Raw genomic sequence first — 15,628 nt, forward strand, 5'->3', positions numbered from 1 at the left:
GTAAGAGAAACAGGAAGTCATAGAGCCATTTAAACATAAAGGTGGAATGGAAGATCCTGACTGGGTCCTTTTGTATAGTTTTGCCTAATTAATCATCTTAAGGCAAAATACAGAGCAAATTTCTTTTTTTTTTATACACTATGTGTGGTAATGTAGCTATAACATTCCATTAATCAGCCCTTGAACTACGGCTTCCTTTGGTTTTAGTGAGCCAATTGTTTTTCTGTCTTAAAATTGTACTTTGTAAAAAGACTCAGTGATGTTACATGTCTTCGTGTAATTAGAAATACTGTGTAGTAGTTGCTTTGTTTAGTGTTGAAATTTTAAAAGCTATCTCCTTAAAAATGTAATTTTAAAAAAGATTCTTGAAAGTGGGACAAGCCAATATTATTCAGATTGAGAGAACTGATAATCTAAAAGACATGCAGATATATAGGCTGCAAGGAAATGTTAATTATTTTCAAGCAAATAATTATAAATGCTAGATTTTTCAAGTTCTAACTGCTTTCCCAAAACCAAAAGTAGAATTTTAAAGGCTTAAAAACTGCAACAAAACAAGAAAAAGTGCATAAATTACAATCTCACAAATTATAAAACAATTTAATTGTGGTTTGTTTACAATTTGGCCTGGTTGCAACTAGGATAGGGTTTGTTTTCTTCTTAGTAGCTGGTGCAGTGCTGTGTTTAGGATTTAGTATGAGAAAAGTGTTGATAACACACCAATGTTTCAGCTTGTGCCAAGTAGTGTTTACTGTAAACCAAGGTCTTTTCAGTTTCCCATGCTCTGTCAGTGAGCAGGTGCACAAGAACCTGTGAGGAAGCACGGCTACAACAGATGTCCTTGACTGGCTGAAGGGTTGTTCCCACAGAAATCACAGAATGGGTCAGGCTGGAAGGAACCTAGTCTAGCTCACCTTTCTGCTCAAGCAGAGTCATCCCAGAGGACATTGGACTTTCAAGAACAATCTGGATTGTGTCCAGATTGTTCTTGAATATCTCCTGAGAGAAAGTCTCTACAACCTCTCTGAGCAATCTTTTGCTTGGTCATTGCACAGTAAAGAAGTTCTTCCTCATGTTGAGGTGGAACTTCGGTGCACCCATTTGTGCCCATTGCCTTTTATGCTGTTGCTTGGCACTGCCAAGCAGAGCTTGGATCCATCCTCTTGGCACCCTCTTCCAGACATTTCTACACATTGATAAGGTCCCCCCTCAGTCACCTCTTTTTGAGGCTGAACGCGCCCAGCTCCCTTGACTCTTCCTCATAAGAGGAAGTAGTCTGGTACGATTAGACCTTTAATGGGCACCTAAGAATTGAGTGTACCTATGGATTTAAACTACTTTAGGGAAAAGCAGCCTGATGGCAATTAGCATGTTCTCTTTTCACTATAAAATACTTTCTAATGTGTTTTTTATCCTCTGTTGACTTGCTTTGCAGTTGTCCCCTAAAGGGGATAATAACTTGCCTACAGAAGCTGAAGCAGAAGAAAAGGAGATGGATACTTCAAAGGAAGATGATATACCTTCCGACAAAACCAATAAAGAAGTACGTGAGAGCTTTTTTCTGTGTCACAGAGAACATCCTAATATTATGTTTATTGCTGTAGATCTGTTATTAAGACACTACAATTATTACTACTGTGGCAGTTCCAGGAGATGTTTAATTGTGTAAAACTTACTGTGTGTTCAGACACATTTATACCTCTCACTGAAGATCCCAGAAATTGAAGTTTTCATTGGAGAGGAATCTTCTAGTCTGATTTGTCTTTAAGTTCAGTTAAAACAGTTGGAAGACTGTGTATTTTATCACTTACCACTTACACTTACTATATTGCAAATTAACCTCTTGTAAAGACTAGCTGAAGAGTCCAGACAGACTAAAACATCACTACATAGCATCTTGATTTAGAACAGAATATTATTTAGTATTTAAGTTATTTTTTTATATCTCAGGAATAAGTTGTAGGTATCAGATAATCACAGACTCATAGAATGGTTTGGGCTGGAACAGGCCTTAGAAATTACCTAGTTCCATCCACCTTCTCATTGACAGGAATATCTTTTCCTAGACCAGGTTGCTCAAAGCCCCATCCAGCTGTGCCTTGAACACTGCCAGGGATGGGGCAGACACAGCTTCTGCAGGCAACTTGTTCCAGTGCCTCACCACCCTCACAGTAAAGAATTTCTTCCTAATGTCTAATAATTTTACACTTTAATAATTTAAAAGCATGCAGTCTCTTCATGTACATTACAAGATTCTTGTCTAAATGGTGTGCCAGAGGCTTCAGTTGTGTAAAAAAAGTAGAATAAATGAAATATATCTTAGTTTTATTAAGATTCTTAGGCACATTTTTAATCTTCACAGGACGTGGTGAAAACAAATGATGCTTCTATTCCTAAAGCTGCTAGAAGAGGAAGAAAAAGAAAGGTAACAATATGTTTAATTACTTCACGTTACTGGAATTTTTTGGTGTGATAATACTGGATACTATTTCCTTTAATGACAGATTATGCATAAATTTAAGTGTTTGACACTCTGCTCCCCCTTTTCAAGTGTCTGAAAGATTTGCAGGAACGAAAGTTTTCCCAGAGTGTTTTATAAATATTTATTATTTTTTAACTTAATGTGGAATGTGGAGTCCCTGTCTTTCCCAAACAACTCATTACAAATAAGGAAAGATAATACGTAAACGATTGCTAAACTGCTAATAAAATAGCCTGCATTGAAGCTCTGAAAAATTTCTTTTAACATCTTCATCACATTGAACTAACACCTGAAATAAAAATACCTTTTTCACAAATTGTGATTTTTGTGGTCTCTACAACCTGGGAGAATACAGAGTGACTTTGAAAAAGGCAGTTCCAGCTGCTTGCTCAGCATACACTAGCCTTTATGTTCTTGTGGTCACACACCCAGCCAGATCTGGGCACTGACCCAACTAAAAACTAGAATTAAGTGGGGCAAATCTTAGTTTTGTGTTTGAAACCTTTCCTTCCAAAGTTACAGCTGATAGCAGGGATGGGGGATGAGTATGAAGTACCTGTGACCTTGGTATGTTTGTCACAGAAAAGTAGCATGCTGTATCTATACTCTAATTGTCCTTTATCCTGGACACTAAGCTCTTGACTGTTTTCTCCATTTGGGATTGGAGAGGGCAAAATTAGTAATACCTAAGTATAACCGGTCATTAAGTTCAGATACTTTTTTGTGTATACAAGCAATCACATAATAACATATTTCCAGAAGTTTAAAGGTTTTTGTTTAAGAAACGAATTGAGATATTGGTGCCATGTGTTTTTTCACCGGTGAAATTCATTCTTTAAATTAGTCTGAAAAACAAGCTGAAGCTGAGGAAGCGGCAACAGGGGCGGCAACAACTACTGGGCCAGTGTCTCCAAAAGTAAGCCCCAAGAGAGGAAGACCAGCAGGTAACTTTGGAAGAATGATTGAATTTTTTTCACCGCAGAAGTATTTTAGTAGAACTAGGCAGTACTTCCTCTGAAGTACTACAGAGTATTTTTGAATGCTTAAGGCAGATTTTACTAATAGATTGTAGTGAGAAAGCATCTCATATTGATGAGTTCAGGACAGGAATGGATCTGCACTGTAGTGTGGTGGTAGAACTTCTTGACAGTGATTTGTTAGCCTGAAAAGTGATGGAAACCCAAGATGTGGGTAAATCTAGTGGACAACAGCTATAAATGTAAACATAAGTGACTGCCTTTCATTCTCTAATGTCAGGTTTCTCATTATCTAATTTAATATCCATCTTTGTTATGCAACATGTGAAACAAATGTTTCATGTTTGCAACTACATAGATTGCAAAAAGCACAAGAATTAATAGCCAGAGCCTGTGGCTAGAAACAATCAAAGTTTTTTTAATTCACCAGTCAGCTAAAAAAACTGCCAACACTTTAACTTACAGAGAGATCTTGATTAAGTTTGGTACTCAATTAATTTGAATTCTGTACAGTAACAAAGGGGGTATATTTTGATTTAAGCATGGCTTATGTCTGTTGAGTAAGTATCTTGAGACATAGACAAGGAGCAGATGGTGGCTATGGACTAACCTGTTACTTCTGTATAACTCCTAGCTTCTGAAGTAAAAGTTCCAAAACCAAGAGGGAGACCCAAGCTGGTGAAGCCATCATCTCTTTCAGAGGGTGACTTGTAAGTTTTTTCTTACTATAAAGCTTTTTCATTGTCAACTGTGCTTCTCCTTATATTAAGACTTGTGCATTATTACTCCTTACAGGGTTTTGCCCTGTTAGTGTTCAGTATAAATTACTATTTGTGTAGACACTTTTCTAATACAGAGTTATTCAAGGAAGGACATTTCTGAAACACGAAAAGAAGAATCTTAATCTTCCTAACTTGTCCAATCTGTACAAAATTCCTTATATTATTGTATACTGAATGAAGAGGAAAGGTGTTTATTAAAAAATAAAGCAACATCATACAAAAATAAAATAGTGTTTTTCTTTTTGTACGTTTTTGGTTCAGAAATCTCTTCTGATGAAATCGCAACACTGTTAGTTATCAGAATTTTGGTGTTGCTGCCTACAGTTCTTATGTCAAGTTTAGTGCTTCTAGTAACTCAAGAAAACGTTGAATATAGGTTTAGTTTTCTATAAATTGGCAGATACCTGGTTTTGAAATAGGAAAAACTTAAATAAGTATACTTTATAAACCTAGTTTACAGTGTATGCACTTGGGGTCCTACAGACCCATCTGTGTATGGGGAGTCCATGGAGAATTAGCTTCTTGGGTGAGGATCTATGCACTTCTGTTCATGTTACCTTCATTAGGCCCTCCATACTGATATTTATTTGCTGGGGGCTCTTCCCCCCACACGTAGTGGGTTTTAATTTTCAGAGAAAGAGTATTTTTGGAGAGTCGTTAAGTGAATTAACTTCATCATTTTACTATTCTGTGGTTAAAAAGACCCAGCTTTCTGAATTAGAATGTTGTTCTTTGAAGTCACTATAGGTAATAGACGTGATGCCTAAATACTATTTTTGTTATAGTGTTAATGAAGAGGAGAAGACAAAGAAAAAAGGAACAGAAGAAAAACAGAAAAAGCAAGGAAAAAAAGATGAGGAAGGTCAGAAGGAAGAGGAGAAATCAAAGAAGGAATTTGATAAAAAAGAAGGAAAGAAAGAAGCTGAACCAAAAAGGAAAAATGTTGCAAAAGTGGGTTCTGCATCAGCTTCTGATTCTGAAGATGAAGGAGAAGAACAAGAAGGAGACAAGGTATAAATTTGCTTTCCTGATGAATTTATTTTAGAGGAAAGTAGTATCACTTGGAGATCTTTCTCCAAGTTAATGCTAAATCGTAATGACAGTAGGAGTCTGGTGTGGCTGGTGTACAGATATATAGAATAAAATTTTCAGAAGTATATTTTTCTCAAGTAATTCTTTCAGGAATTCTTTGAGTATTTTCTAAGAAAAGCATCTTTTCTAAGATGTATTTTTAACAAAAGATTTAAATGTCAAGAGGCTTATGGGTTTTTTTTTATTTTATGTTCCCTGGAAGACAGAAGTTGTTTTCCTTGGGTGCATCTGGGGAACATGTGGCTTGAAATCACATTTTTAAAAGGTACAAAACTGTTTCTAGCCAACAATTTGTAATGTCTTTATTTTTCTGGTGCTTAATACTCCCCTTAGCATTACCCTTTGATGCTTAGTTTTGAAAAGTAAAAAAGGAGAAAGGACTAATGAAATTATGTTTAGCTTCAGGGAAAGCCAGTGTTTGTCAGGCTGCTCCATGGAGCAGAGTTATTTCAAAGATACTTAGTTTCATCTGCTTACTGAAACAATAATAATGTTACATTTCTTTCCAATCCTAAAACACAGAAGAAAAAAGGGGGAAGAAGCTTTCCAGCGGCTCACAGAAGAAACACTGTAAGAAGCCAACATGAGAGAGAAGTAACAGAAAGAAAGCGTAAGCAAGAGGAACAGACAGAATCTGAATCGTGAGTCTATTTTAACATGTGATGCCTGCAAGTTGTAGGAATATTTTGAACCTAACAGGAGGTGAAACTTCTGAAAAAGTTCCAACCTGTTTTGCTCTATGTTCTACTTTTATCTCCCCCTGGCCTTTTTGGTTTTCTATCTTTACTTCTTTTTGAGGGGAAGGTGAAAAGCTCCTTGAACTAAAATGTGCCTTTTTGGGAAGAATGGAACATAGAAATTAAGTGATGTCTGTCTTTCAGTGATGTAGAATCTCTAGCAGAGGACAGGTATGTTCTCTTTAGAACTAACTTGAGAATATCCATGCGAAAGGGTTTTGTGTGAAAAACTGTTCAGGACAGCCATATATTTTTCTTTAAAATTTTAGAAAAAATTGGTAGGACCTGGTAGGTTGTGTTAATTCATGGTTATAGATTTTTGATGAGGTATGGAATGCATAGGTTATCAGGAAAGCATTTCCTTCTCTGTCTGACAGTTGGAGCACATGCTGTCAAGTAGAACAAGGAAAAGGTAATTACTGTAGTATTGCAAAGCCAGTTAAATGATACCAAGAACAAAGTTCATTTAGAAGACTACTCAAATCAAACTTAAGAATAGAGAGAAGATCCCATCAGGAACTTGGACAGTAGGACAATAGGAAGAAATCTGACTCATTCACTATTCTGCAAATGGGTGAAGAAGCTGCACCACAAGAGCTTCATGTTCTCATCCCCACCATTGGTGGGAGGGCAGAAGAAAGGCAAAGAACAAGGTAAAAATTTGGAGGGAAGGAATAAAATAAAGGTCCCCTTTACCTGTAACAAAAAAACCCTATCTTTTTCACATTCACTAATAAAAGTGTAGTTTGCTTGGGTATTTCTTTTCTCATGCTCCAGCCCTTTTTCCTCTTCTTCCTGTCAGTCCTCTGGAGACCTAACATAAATACTCTACCTACTTGTGGCAAACTTAAGCATTTCTAGTTTCAGAGATAATAAATTACCTTAATGTCTTTTAATATATCACTATTTAACACATGCTGATTTGATTTTGGGAATCAAACTGTCATGTATTGATTTAGTAATAACAATCAAATTTTTGCTTTTAAATAGCTGTCATATTTTATGCATTGGAGGGTAGATAGTTTTCTTTCAGTGAGATAAAGGAGAAGTAGTGAATGAATAATGAATTTAATTACAGCTGATGACTAATACCACAAAACTCAATATTGGTAAAACTAGTATAGGCTGATACATGTTTTGATTATTTTGCTCATCATTGTAGTTTCTATTTTCTGGTAGCTACTTCATTAGTATTTATTTAGTTAAGGTGCTTTGTACATGATTCTGTACATATGCAAAGTTTATCTGTACTGTTGAGATTGTGCTGCTAGTTGAAGCAGACAAGTTTTCTGTTCTTTATGAAAGAAACATGGAAGACATGCAGGCCTACATGTTTTATGTATGCATATTAGTATGACAGGAAGAAAACTAGTCACAGGACATTTAGTTATGATATGCTGAAATATAAAAATTCTAAAAGTAGGCTTTTAAATCCCTCAGTCAGACAAAACTGAGGGATTGTTAAACAGAAGTTCATTATCCTCTCTGCATAAAGAGCTCAAAAGCTTGCTTCAAAGATTTCTGCCTGTCTTCATCCTATAACTGAAATGGAGACTTTTTTTGTTGTTTTTCTTGAGTCTTAGCTTTATTTTCAGTGATACAACTGGGGGAAGATTAAGGAGGTTTCACTGTACTTGTAATAATTTTTTTTCTGTATTACTACTTTCTTCAAGAACTTTTAAATTATTACTGATACATTTATGACCAATTGTAAGATATGTATACTATTACAATTCTTTATTTGAGAAAATAGTCATAAAGGAACTGATAATGGTTAATCTCTCCATAAATTCCCTGTGGTAATGGCAAATAATTCTCCTTTTTAAAATGTTTTCTTTCTCCATAAATTAGTTCTATATAATGCCATTTCACCAGTTAATATGTTATGTTACTATGCAACAAAAACCAAAATACAGTTTGGAGATTACTTGTTTTTTAAAATCCTTTAATTTGCTTGTAGAAAAATGAGTATGGAGGACTTACAGCAGTATCTCAGCTGATTAATTTTTGTTAGGTTGTTCGTCCTTCAAAACCAGGATTTGGTTATTTGTGATTTTTGCATGCTCATGTTTTAGTAAAGATAATTCCTCGATATTGCATCTCATCCAAAAACTGGGGGGAAAAAGCAGGCTTTACAACATTGTAAAAAACATTTCAACATTTTTGATAGGCAGAATAAAGAAGAAGGCAAGAAAGCAGAAGTTAAGAAGATTGAGAAGAAGAGAGGTTAGTTGAAAGAATCTAAACCAGTATTTTTGATCATTTTATATTTTGAATGGAATTTCTTCCATTCTTCCATAAGATAATGTACTGCTGAGGGTGGCATGTGTGGTCTCAGTCTGAGGTATTTAATCCATGATTCTTCTTTCACATTTGTGAAACAATGCCATTTTTATTCTTCAGTGTTCTTTCTGCAGTGCAGTGTAGTAGAGCAGGTCTTTGCTTTTCTGACTTTACTGTCATTTGATCTTTTAAACCCCAGTCTCTTCTGTTTGTGAACCTGACAAAAAAGCTTTTATTCTTTGATATAAATCACTTCAGTCATTCCCATCATTTTTTCCTTTGTATCTTCTCATAACACAATACTCTGAGGGACCTCTCAAAACTATTTAGATACTACCTCTCACTAAGTAGGTGGCTTAGATTCAGATTACTGTGGTCTTGTCTGCTGACTGTCCTTCATAGGGATAAGGAATTCCTTTTTCAGTACTCCTATCTTTGAGGCCAATCCAAACCACTGTCTGTAATCTGTAATTTAGAGGTATAGTACAGATCCAGTGGCATGGACTCCACTCAACCCAGTGTTGCAGCAAGAGGGCAAATAAAAGCAATCCAAACCCATCCAAGATGGGTTTGACTTAAAGAAATCTGTTTGCTTGCACTATTGTTCAGAATATGTACTAAATCCAAGCAGGCATTCAGCATCTGAATTCAGGAATGCCATGTCCATTCATCTTTCACACTTCTGAAGCATGTGTACTGGGAACATTTTATTTTAATGGATTTGGACTGTAACTTGAATTGTGACCAGTTTACTGAAAACAAACCATCAATATCCCGGTGTCCTGTCATGGAGAGTCTTCCAGCTTTATAACTCTTAAAATTTATTAAAACCTCTCATTAAGCTGGCCTACAATTAGAGGGTGACAGCTGTGTTTTGGAATAGAAAAGTCTTTTCAGTTGTAACTCCTAAGGAGAAAATTGCGTGGGTTGCCACACAATTTATTCAATTTTAAAAAGCTGTGTACTTTTTTTCTGATTGTATTTATGTGTGCACCTGCATGTAGGATGTCTTCCTGTTTTCTTCTGCATTCTGTATGAGGTTCATTCTTGTGGAATTATTTCTGCAAAAGCAAAACCAATGTGTTAACAAATGTTCATGAGTATTATTTTTCATCTTCAGAAACTTCAGTGGATTCTAGGCTTCAAAGGATACATGCAGAAATAAAGAATTCCCTGAAAATTGATAATCTTGTAAGTATGTTTTTTTTAAACTGATTCATGTTTCAAATTCCAGTAGGAAATACTTGGCATGTGTTCTTGTTTTTAATTAATACTCTGAAAATGAAAGGCATTTTTTCCATATGAAGGATAACTAGTGCTTAAATGTGTTTACTGTGGGCAGTGAAAGATAAGTGTCAGCAAATGAAATCTGTTTTGTTTGAAAATGCTACATAATAAATTATTTACCAGAAGCATTCAGATAGAATTACATCAAATAGAACATCTGGTGCCAGGTCAGCTTGTTGAGCCATATGGAAACGCCAGGACATTGGATGCAGCAGCAGGATGCAAGTGATTAGGGCTCCAGTCCGACTCCACTCACTGTCAAGGGAAATCTGCTGCTTGTCAGGGGCTTGGAAGTTTGGTATGTTACTGGCAGATATTTGAGGCTTTCTGGCCTTATGAGTATTTGCTGCTGCAGATTGTCAGGTTGGGCACCCATGATACTGTCAGGGGACACTTGGAAAGTATCAAGCATGGCTGTGTGACTTTGAGGGTAATAGTAAAGGCATGGGGACCCAGGTAGTGATCCTTTATTGAGGAAAGCTGTCACAAAGGAGTGGATAGGTGTGCTAGGAGGTGGCAGGATCTACCCAAAAACAGTGCTGCCAGTGGGCTAGCCAGCCTAGTTAAAGAGCATCAAACTAGAATGGTAGCAGAGGAGGAAATGGTGGAGCAGGATGGCAATCAGATGTAAACAGATGTCAGCAGCATGATGTAAACTGACTTAGTAATCATCAGAATTTCTTTGCAGAACAGGACTGAAGTGGCATGATCACAAGCATCAGCACATTAAATGAGGAATTACTGGCAGCCTAGCATAATGAGGAAAACTCTCATAACCCTTCTGGAATGTCAGCACAACTGTGTTTCTCTTAGGGATGTCTGTATACTCATACATATAGTGTGAGGAGCTGTTGTGGGAAACTGGACATCTCTCTGCAATTGCAGGGCTGTGGTTTTATTGGTATCAGAGATTCGGGTAGAAGTGAGGTGAGCCTTGCCTTATATGTTTACAGGCTCTTTAGGAAAGATGGGAAGCGGGGAATACAAGATGAACGATAACTTTATGTGAGAGACCAGCTGAAATGTGTGGAGCTTTGCACTGGGAAGCTGATAAGCCAACTGGGAGCTTATAGGTTAGGATTAATGGGCAAACCAAAATGAGTGACATCCTGAGAATATCTTCTGCAGATAACCTGATCAAGGAGAAGTAGAGAATTTAGTCATCTTAAGATAGTGGGGAGACACCTTTGATTCTAACTGAAAGCTTAAAACATCCTAGTATTTGCTGAAAGGACATAGGACATGCACATAACACTACAATGCCAGAAGCTTCTGGAGTTTGATAATTGCCTAACACAGGTGATGAAGGAGTTGATAAGGCAAGACCTGATCCTCCAGAAAGCAAAGATCTGGTCAGGCATATGAAGGTGGGGGCAACCTTGGCTGCAGTGACTGTGGTAGAGAAATTCAGGGTGAAGGGAGCAGGATGAAAAGGATCACAGCCCTGGACTCAGGAGAGCAGACTTTGACCTCTACAGGGTTCTGCTTGGAAGAATCTCTTAAAAGACCATGCTAGAAGGAAGACAGGACAAGGAGACCTGGCTCACTTTTAGGGATTACCTCCTTCTCAAGGTTGATTCATCTTAAAGTCTAGGAAAATGTGGGCCTGCTGCTGAATGGGATATGGAGATAGGCACCCTAGTGAATTAAATAGGAGGTAACAAGTAGTGAAAAGTCTGAGGTCACCAGTGTCTTCTTGACTTCAGTTTGCTTGTACAATTCTGTTCAGGAATCCTAGGTCCCTGAGATCATGGGAAGATTAAAACAAGAAAACCTTGATGCTCAGAGGACAAAGATCAAATTAGAGAACATTTAGACAGAGATCCAATACAGAATAAGCATAAGAGTACCAGAGGAGCTGGTGATGTCGTTATCCATCCACTCCATTTTGTTTTTGAAAAGTCATGGTGATGAGGGGCTGGTTCCTGAGGACAGGAAGACAGCAAATGTCTCACTCATCTTGCAGAAGGAGGATCTAGGTTACTACAGGCCAGTAATTCTCACACCAGTCCCTTGAAATGGGATGGGACAAATCCTCCTAGAAATTGTTTCCAGTGATATAAAGTACAGTAAGAGCTCTGAGACTTGTCAGCATAATGAAGATGAAATATGCCTGACTAAAATGATGTCCTTTTGTGCGATGATCGGCTTGGTGGATGAAAGAATGGATATTTTTTCTGTTAAGATTAAAAAGGCTTTTGACACTGTCTCTCAGGACAGCTTCAAAGATAATCTTAAGAGGTCTGAACTAAAAAAGCGGATGAAAAGGTGGACTGAAAACTGGCTGACCAGCAGGACACAAAAAAACTAACTGGTGGCAGAGTCCAGCTACAGGCCAGTCACTAGTCAGTACTATTAAAACATGTCATTAAAGACTGGGATAATGACACAAACCACACCTATAGCAAGTTTGCAAATGATACAAAACTGAAATCAAAGGTTTGATGGGAGTGTTACCATCCAGAGAGACTTGAACAGGCTGGAGAAATGGGTCAACAGGAACTTCATCAACTTCAATTCCAGTAGTGCACCTGTGGAATGACAACCCTGTGCCTCCAGCATGGGCTGGAGACTGAGTAGCTGAATAGCAGTTTTTCAGAAAATAACCTAGGGGTATTGGTAGCCACCAAGCTTAGCATGAGCCACCAACACAGTTCTGCAGTTAAAAGTGGCTAATAGTTTTCTGGGCTGCGTTAGAGATGAGTTGCCAGAGTGGAAGGAGTGTGGTGGTTGTGCTCTACTTGGCACTGATGAGATACTGGACTGTATTTTAAGCTCCCTAGAAAAATAGAGACATGGACCTACTGTAGAGTGCCCAGTAAAGGGCCACAAAGATGGATTAGTGGCTTGGAGCATGTGTTGAAAAAGAGGAAGCCAAGAGAGCTGGGAGTGTTCAGTCTGGAGAAAATACAGAGAAAAGAAAATAAGCAGGAGTGAAGAAGTGTGGCATGAGGAGCAGGAAGCTGTTCCAGCTAGGGAAACACAGAGTTGTTCTGCGTGTTGGAAGCAAGGTTCTGGTACTGGGATGCTGGGGGACTGCCTTGTGCTAGACTTAATCAGTTCCAGCCTGCTCCAGTGGAGGAACCACTGCAGGGCATGGCGCTTAAAATTCTTGCTAAATGTTACAACTTAATTAAATATAATCTGCCTTTTATGGGAGTAGCTAAGAGACAACTAGTGTTAAATTTTTGTTGGCAAGTTTGACTATATAAATTGTTCTAAAATTAAGTACATAGTCAAATTCAGGAAGAATTAATTATGGGAGGATGTCATGGAATACAGAAGTTAGATTAGTACGGCTAATTAAAGATTACTAATATGTATGTACTAATATGTCTTCAGACTAATTCTTTGTTTATATACAGGATGTGAACAGGTGCATTGAGGCTCTTGATGAGCTTGCATCCCTTCAAGTCACAATGCAACAAGCTCAGAAACATACAGAGATGATCTTAACTCTCAAGAAGGTGAGATTTTCAGTGTTAGTTAATGTAGAGTATATGTTTTCCTAAATTGATACCAGCTTTATTTACTATTGGAGCACTCTGTCCAGTCTGGATCCCTACAGATCAAGAATGATGTAGACAGACTGGAAAGGGCCCAGAGGAGGGCCATCAAGATCAAAGGGCTGGAGAACCTGCCCTTTAATCAAAAAGTAAAGGGTTTAGTTCCTTCCTTCCTAGAAAAGTCATCACGTTATTCCAGCAGTTTAAAGGGCTGCTGCAAAAGAGAGGGTCAAGGCTTTTGTCTTCACCAGATGTAGGGCAATGGGTACAAGTTGCACTGGGAAAGGTTTCATTCTGATGCTAAAAAAGTTTGGTTTTTTTTCAGTAAGAACAATTGTTTTACTGTAACAGCCTCCTCAGGGATGTGGTGGAGCTCCATCTCTACAGGTTTTCAAACTGTGATGGGATCAAGGGTCCTTGATAATGTGGTCCCTTTCTTGTGAAGGGTAGGACCAGAAGATCTTTTGAGATCCCTCTCAACCTAGCAGTTCTGTGACACTTCAAGTGCAAAAGTCTATGATCTCATTGTAGGTTAAATTAATTTAAGCTAGCATGTAATGAAATTACACAGATATTTAAGGACCTAAGTGGAGCCTGTTTTTCTTTGATTACTTTGATTTCAGATACGGAAATTTAAAATTAGCCAAGTTATCATGGAGAAATCTACAATGCTATATAATAAGTTCAAGACCATGTTTCTGGTTGGGGAAGGAGATTCTGTTCTTTCCCAAGTACTGAATAAATCACTTGCTGAGCAAAAGCAGCATGAAGAAGCTAATAAAACCAAAGAACAGGGGAAGAAAGGAGCAAATAAAAAAACTGAAAAGGAAAAAGACCAAACAGGTAAGTCACTGTGGCTTTACTTTCTTGTCACATAAAAGACTTAGTCTCCATTATTTCTGAGCTAACTTCAAAATATCCTTGATGCAGGAATTTCACCAGTCTATGAAAACCTTGTCATATCTGAAGTTGTCAAGGACAGTACTGCTACAAATAACTTTCAAATTCAATGTAACATTTACCATGGCCATTTTATCTCAGTTGGCTAAAGGAAATGGCTTTTGCAAAAATTAGGTCTTGCAAATTTTACTTCTGTAAATTATCTAACCTGATTACAGAATTAAAAAAAAAAATCACTCCAAAACATGTGAGGTAGAATGGCATACTACCATTTAACCCACTTTAACCCAAGCCAGCAGCCAAACCCCTCACAGCCGCTCGCTCACTCCTCCACCAGTAGGATCAGGGAGAGAATCAGAATCATAAAAGAAAGAAAACTTACAAGTGGAGATAAGCAGTTTAATGGGGAAAGCAAACCAAGGAATTAATTCAGTGCTTCCCATGGGCAGGCAGGTGTTCAGCCATCACCAGCAGAGCAGGGCCCTCACACATAATAGGAAAAAAATGCCATGACTCAAATATATTCCCCCTTCCTTCCCCACTACTTCACATACGGAGTGTGATACCATATGGTCTGGAATGTCAGTTTGGATCATCTGTCTCGGCTGTGTCACCTCCCATGTACCCCCAGTTTCTTCCCCAATGTGGGAATATAAAAAGACCTTGGCTGTGTGTAAGCCCTGCTCAGAAGTAAAAAAAAAAATCTCTGTATTATCAACTTTGCATTCAGCACAAATCCAGAACACAGCCCCATATTCACCACCATGAAGAAAATTAACTCTACCCCAGCCAAGACCAACACAATGTTCTATTGCTCTAGTAGTTTTTTAGTGCCTAAGCTTCTGCCACTGAATGAGAACTTAAAACTGCTTAGTTTCCTTCCCTAGCCTCTTTCTATATCATGCATGCTCTACCATGTGTAGCAGCAACTTTTAACCACTTCTCTGCTACTTCCCGGATACAACTTCAGTAGTTCTTCAGCCTGACAATAAAGAAATAATAACTTATGGCAGGAGAATGTATTTATGCTCTTAACAGTACAGTTCCACATCAATCATGAGCACTTGTACAGCATAATATCAAAAGCTTTCTGTAGTAAGCAAGCTGAATAATAACTTTAAGTCAGTACTAAAATATATACATTTTTAAATAGAAGAACAAAATGAGACAGATGCACTGGAAAGCTATGTTGCAATATAGGAGTTCTGCTCATCTATTCAAGTTATTTAGATCCTTGATCTCCACACACACCTCACAGAAACTGCATTTACTTTGAAATTGAATCTTGGAAGCAGAACTGGGATGGGTTTTTTTTTTTTCAGAAAATCATTTAAAAGTTAACACCACACGGATGAAGACTAAACAAATTACTGTAACTGAGGTGCCAAGGATTCAACACAACTATAGTAGGAATATCACTATACTTGTAATTGCTAAAAAAGCAAGGATGATTAAAGTCCAACCATTTTCTGGTGAGAGAATGTGTGATGAAGTAGAGGTTCCATACAGATCTTTCCCCAAACCAGTGGAACAACTAATACATTAACAAAGCACAACTAATACATTAACATAGCACATAGCA

General features: G+C 37.6%; 1 protein-coding gene across 4 annotated transcripts in view; it reads left to right on the forward strand.

Annotated features, from left to right (window-relative positions):
• The window catches only part of PSIP1 (PC4 and SRSF1 interacting protein 1), a 31,846-nt gene that overhangs the window by 12,116 nt on the left and 4,102 nt on the right, over nucleotides 1–15,628 (forward strand). For all 4 annotated transcript variants that reach the window (XM_058043862.1, XM_058043860.1, XM_058043861.1 and 1 more), the window contains exons 6-15: nucleotides 1,436–1,543; nucleotides 2,363–2,425; nucleotides 3,327–3,426; nucleotides 4,094–4,169; nucleotides 5,027–5,252; nucleotides 5,856–5,974; nucleotides 8,241–8,296; nucleotides 9,474–9,544; nucleotides 13,006–13,107; nucleotides 13,770–13,989. In XM_058043862.1, coding sequence (XP_057899845.1) covers nucleotides 1,436–1,543; nucleotides 2,363–2,425; nucleotides 3,327–3,426; nucleotides 4,094–4,169; nucleotides 5,027–5,252; nucleotides 5,856–5,974; nucleotides 8,241–8,296; nucleotides 9,474–9,544; nucleotides 13,006–13,107; nucleotides 13,770–13,989 — 1,141 coding nt within the window. The remainder of the gene's footprint in view (nucleotides 1–1,435; nucleotides 1,544–2,362; nucleotides 2,426–3,326; nucleotides 3,427–4,093; nucleotides 4,170–5,026; nucleotides 5,253–5,855; nucleotides 5,975–8,240; nucleotides 8,297–9,473; nucleotides 9,545–13,005; nucleotides 13,108–13,769; nucleotides 13,990–15,628) is intronic.

This window comes from Melospiza georgiana, chromosome Z (assembly GCF_028018845.1).
Source record: "Melospiza georgiana isolate bMelGeo1 chromosome Z, bMelGeo1.pri, whole genome shotgun sequence".
Taxonomy (NCBI): Eukaryota; Metazoa; Chordata; class Aves; order Passeriformes; family Passerellidae; genus Melospiza; species Melospiza georgiana.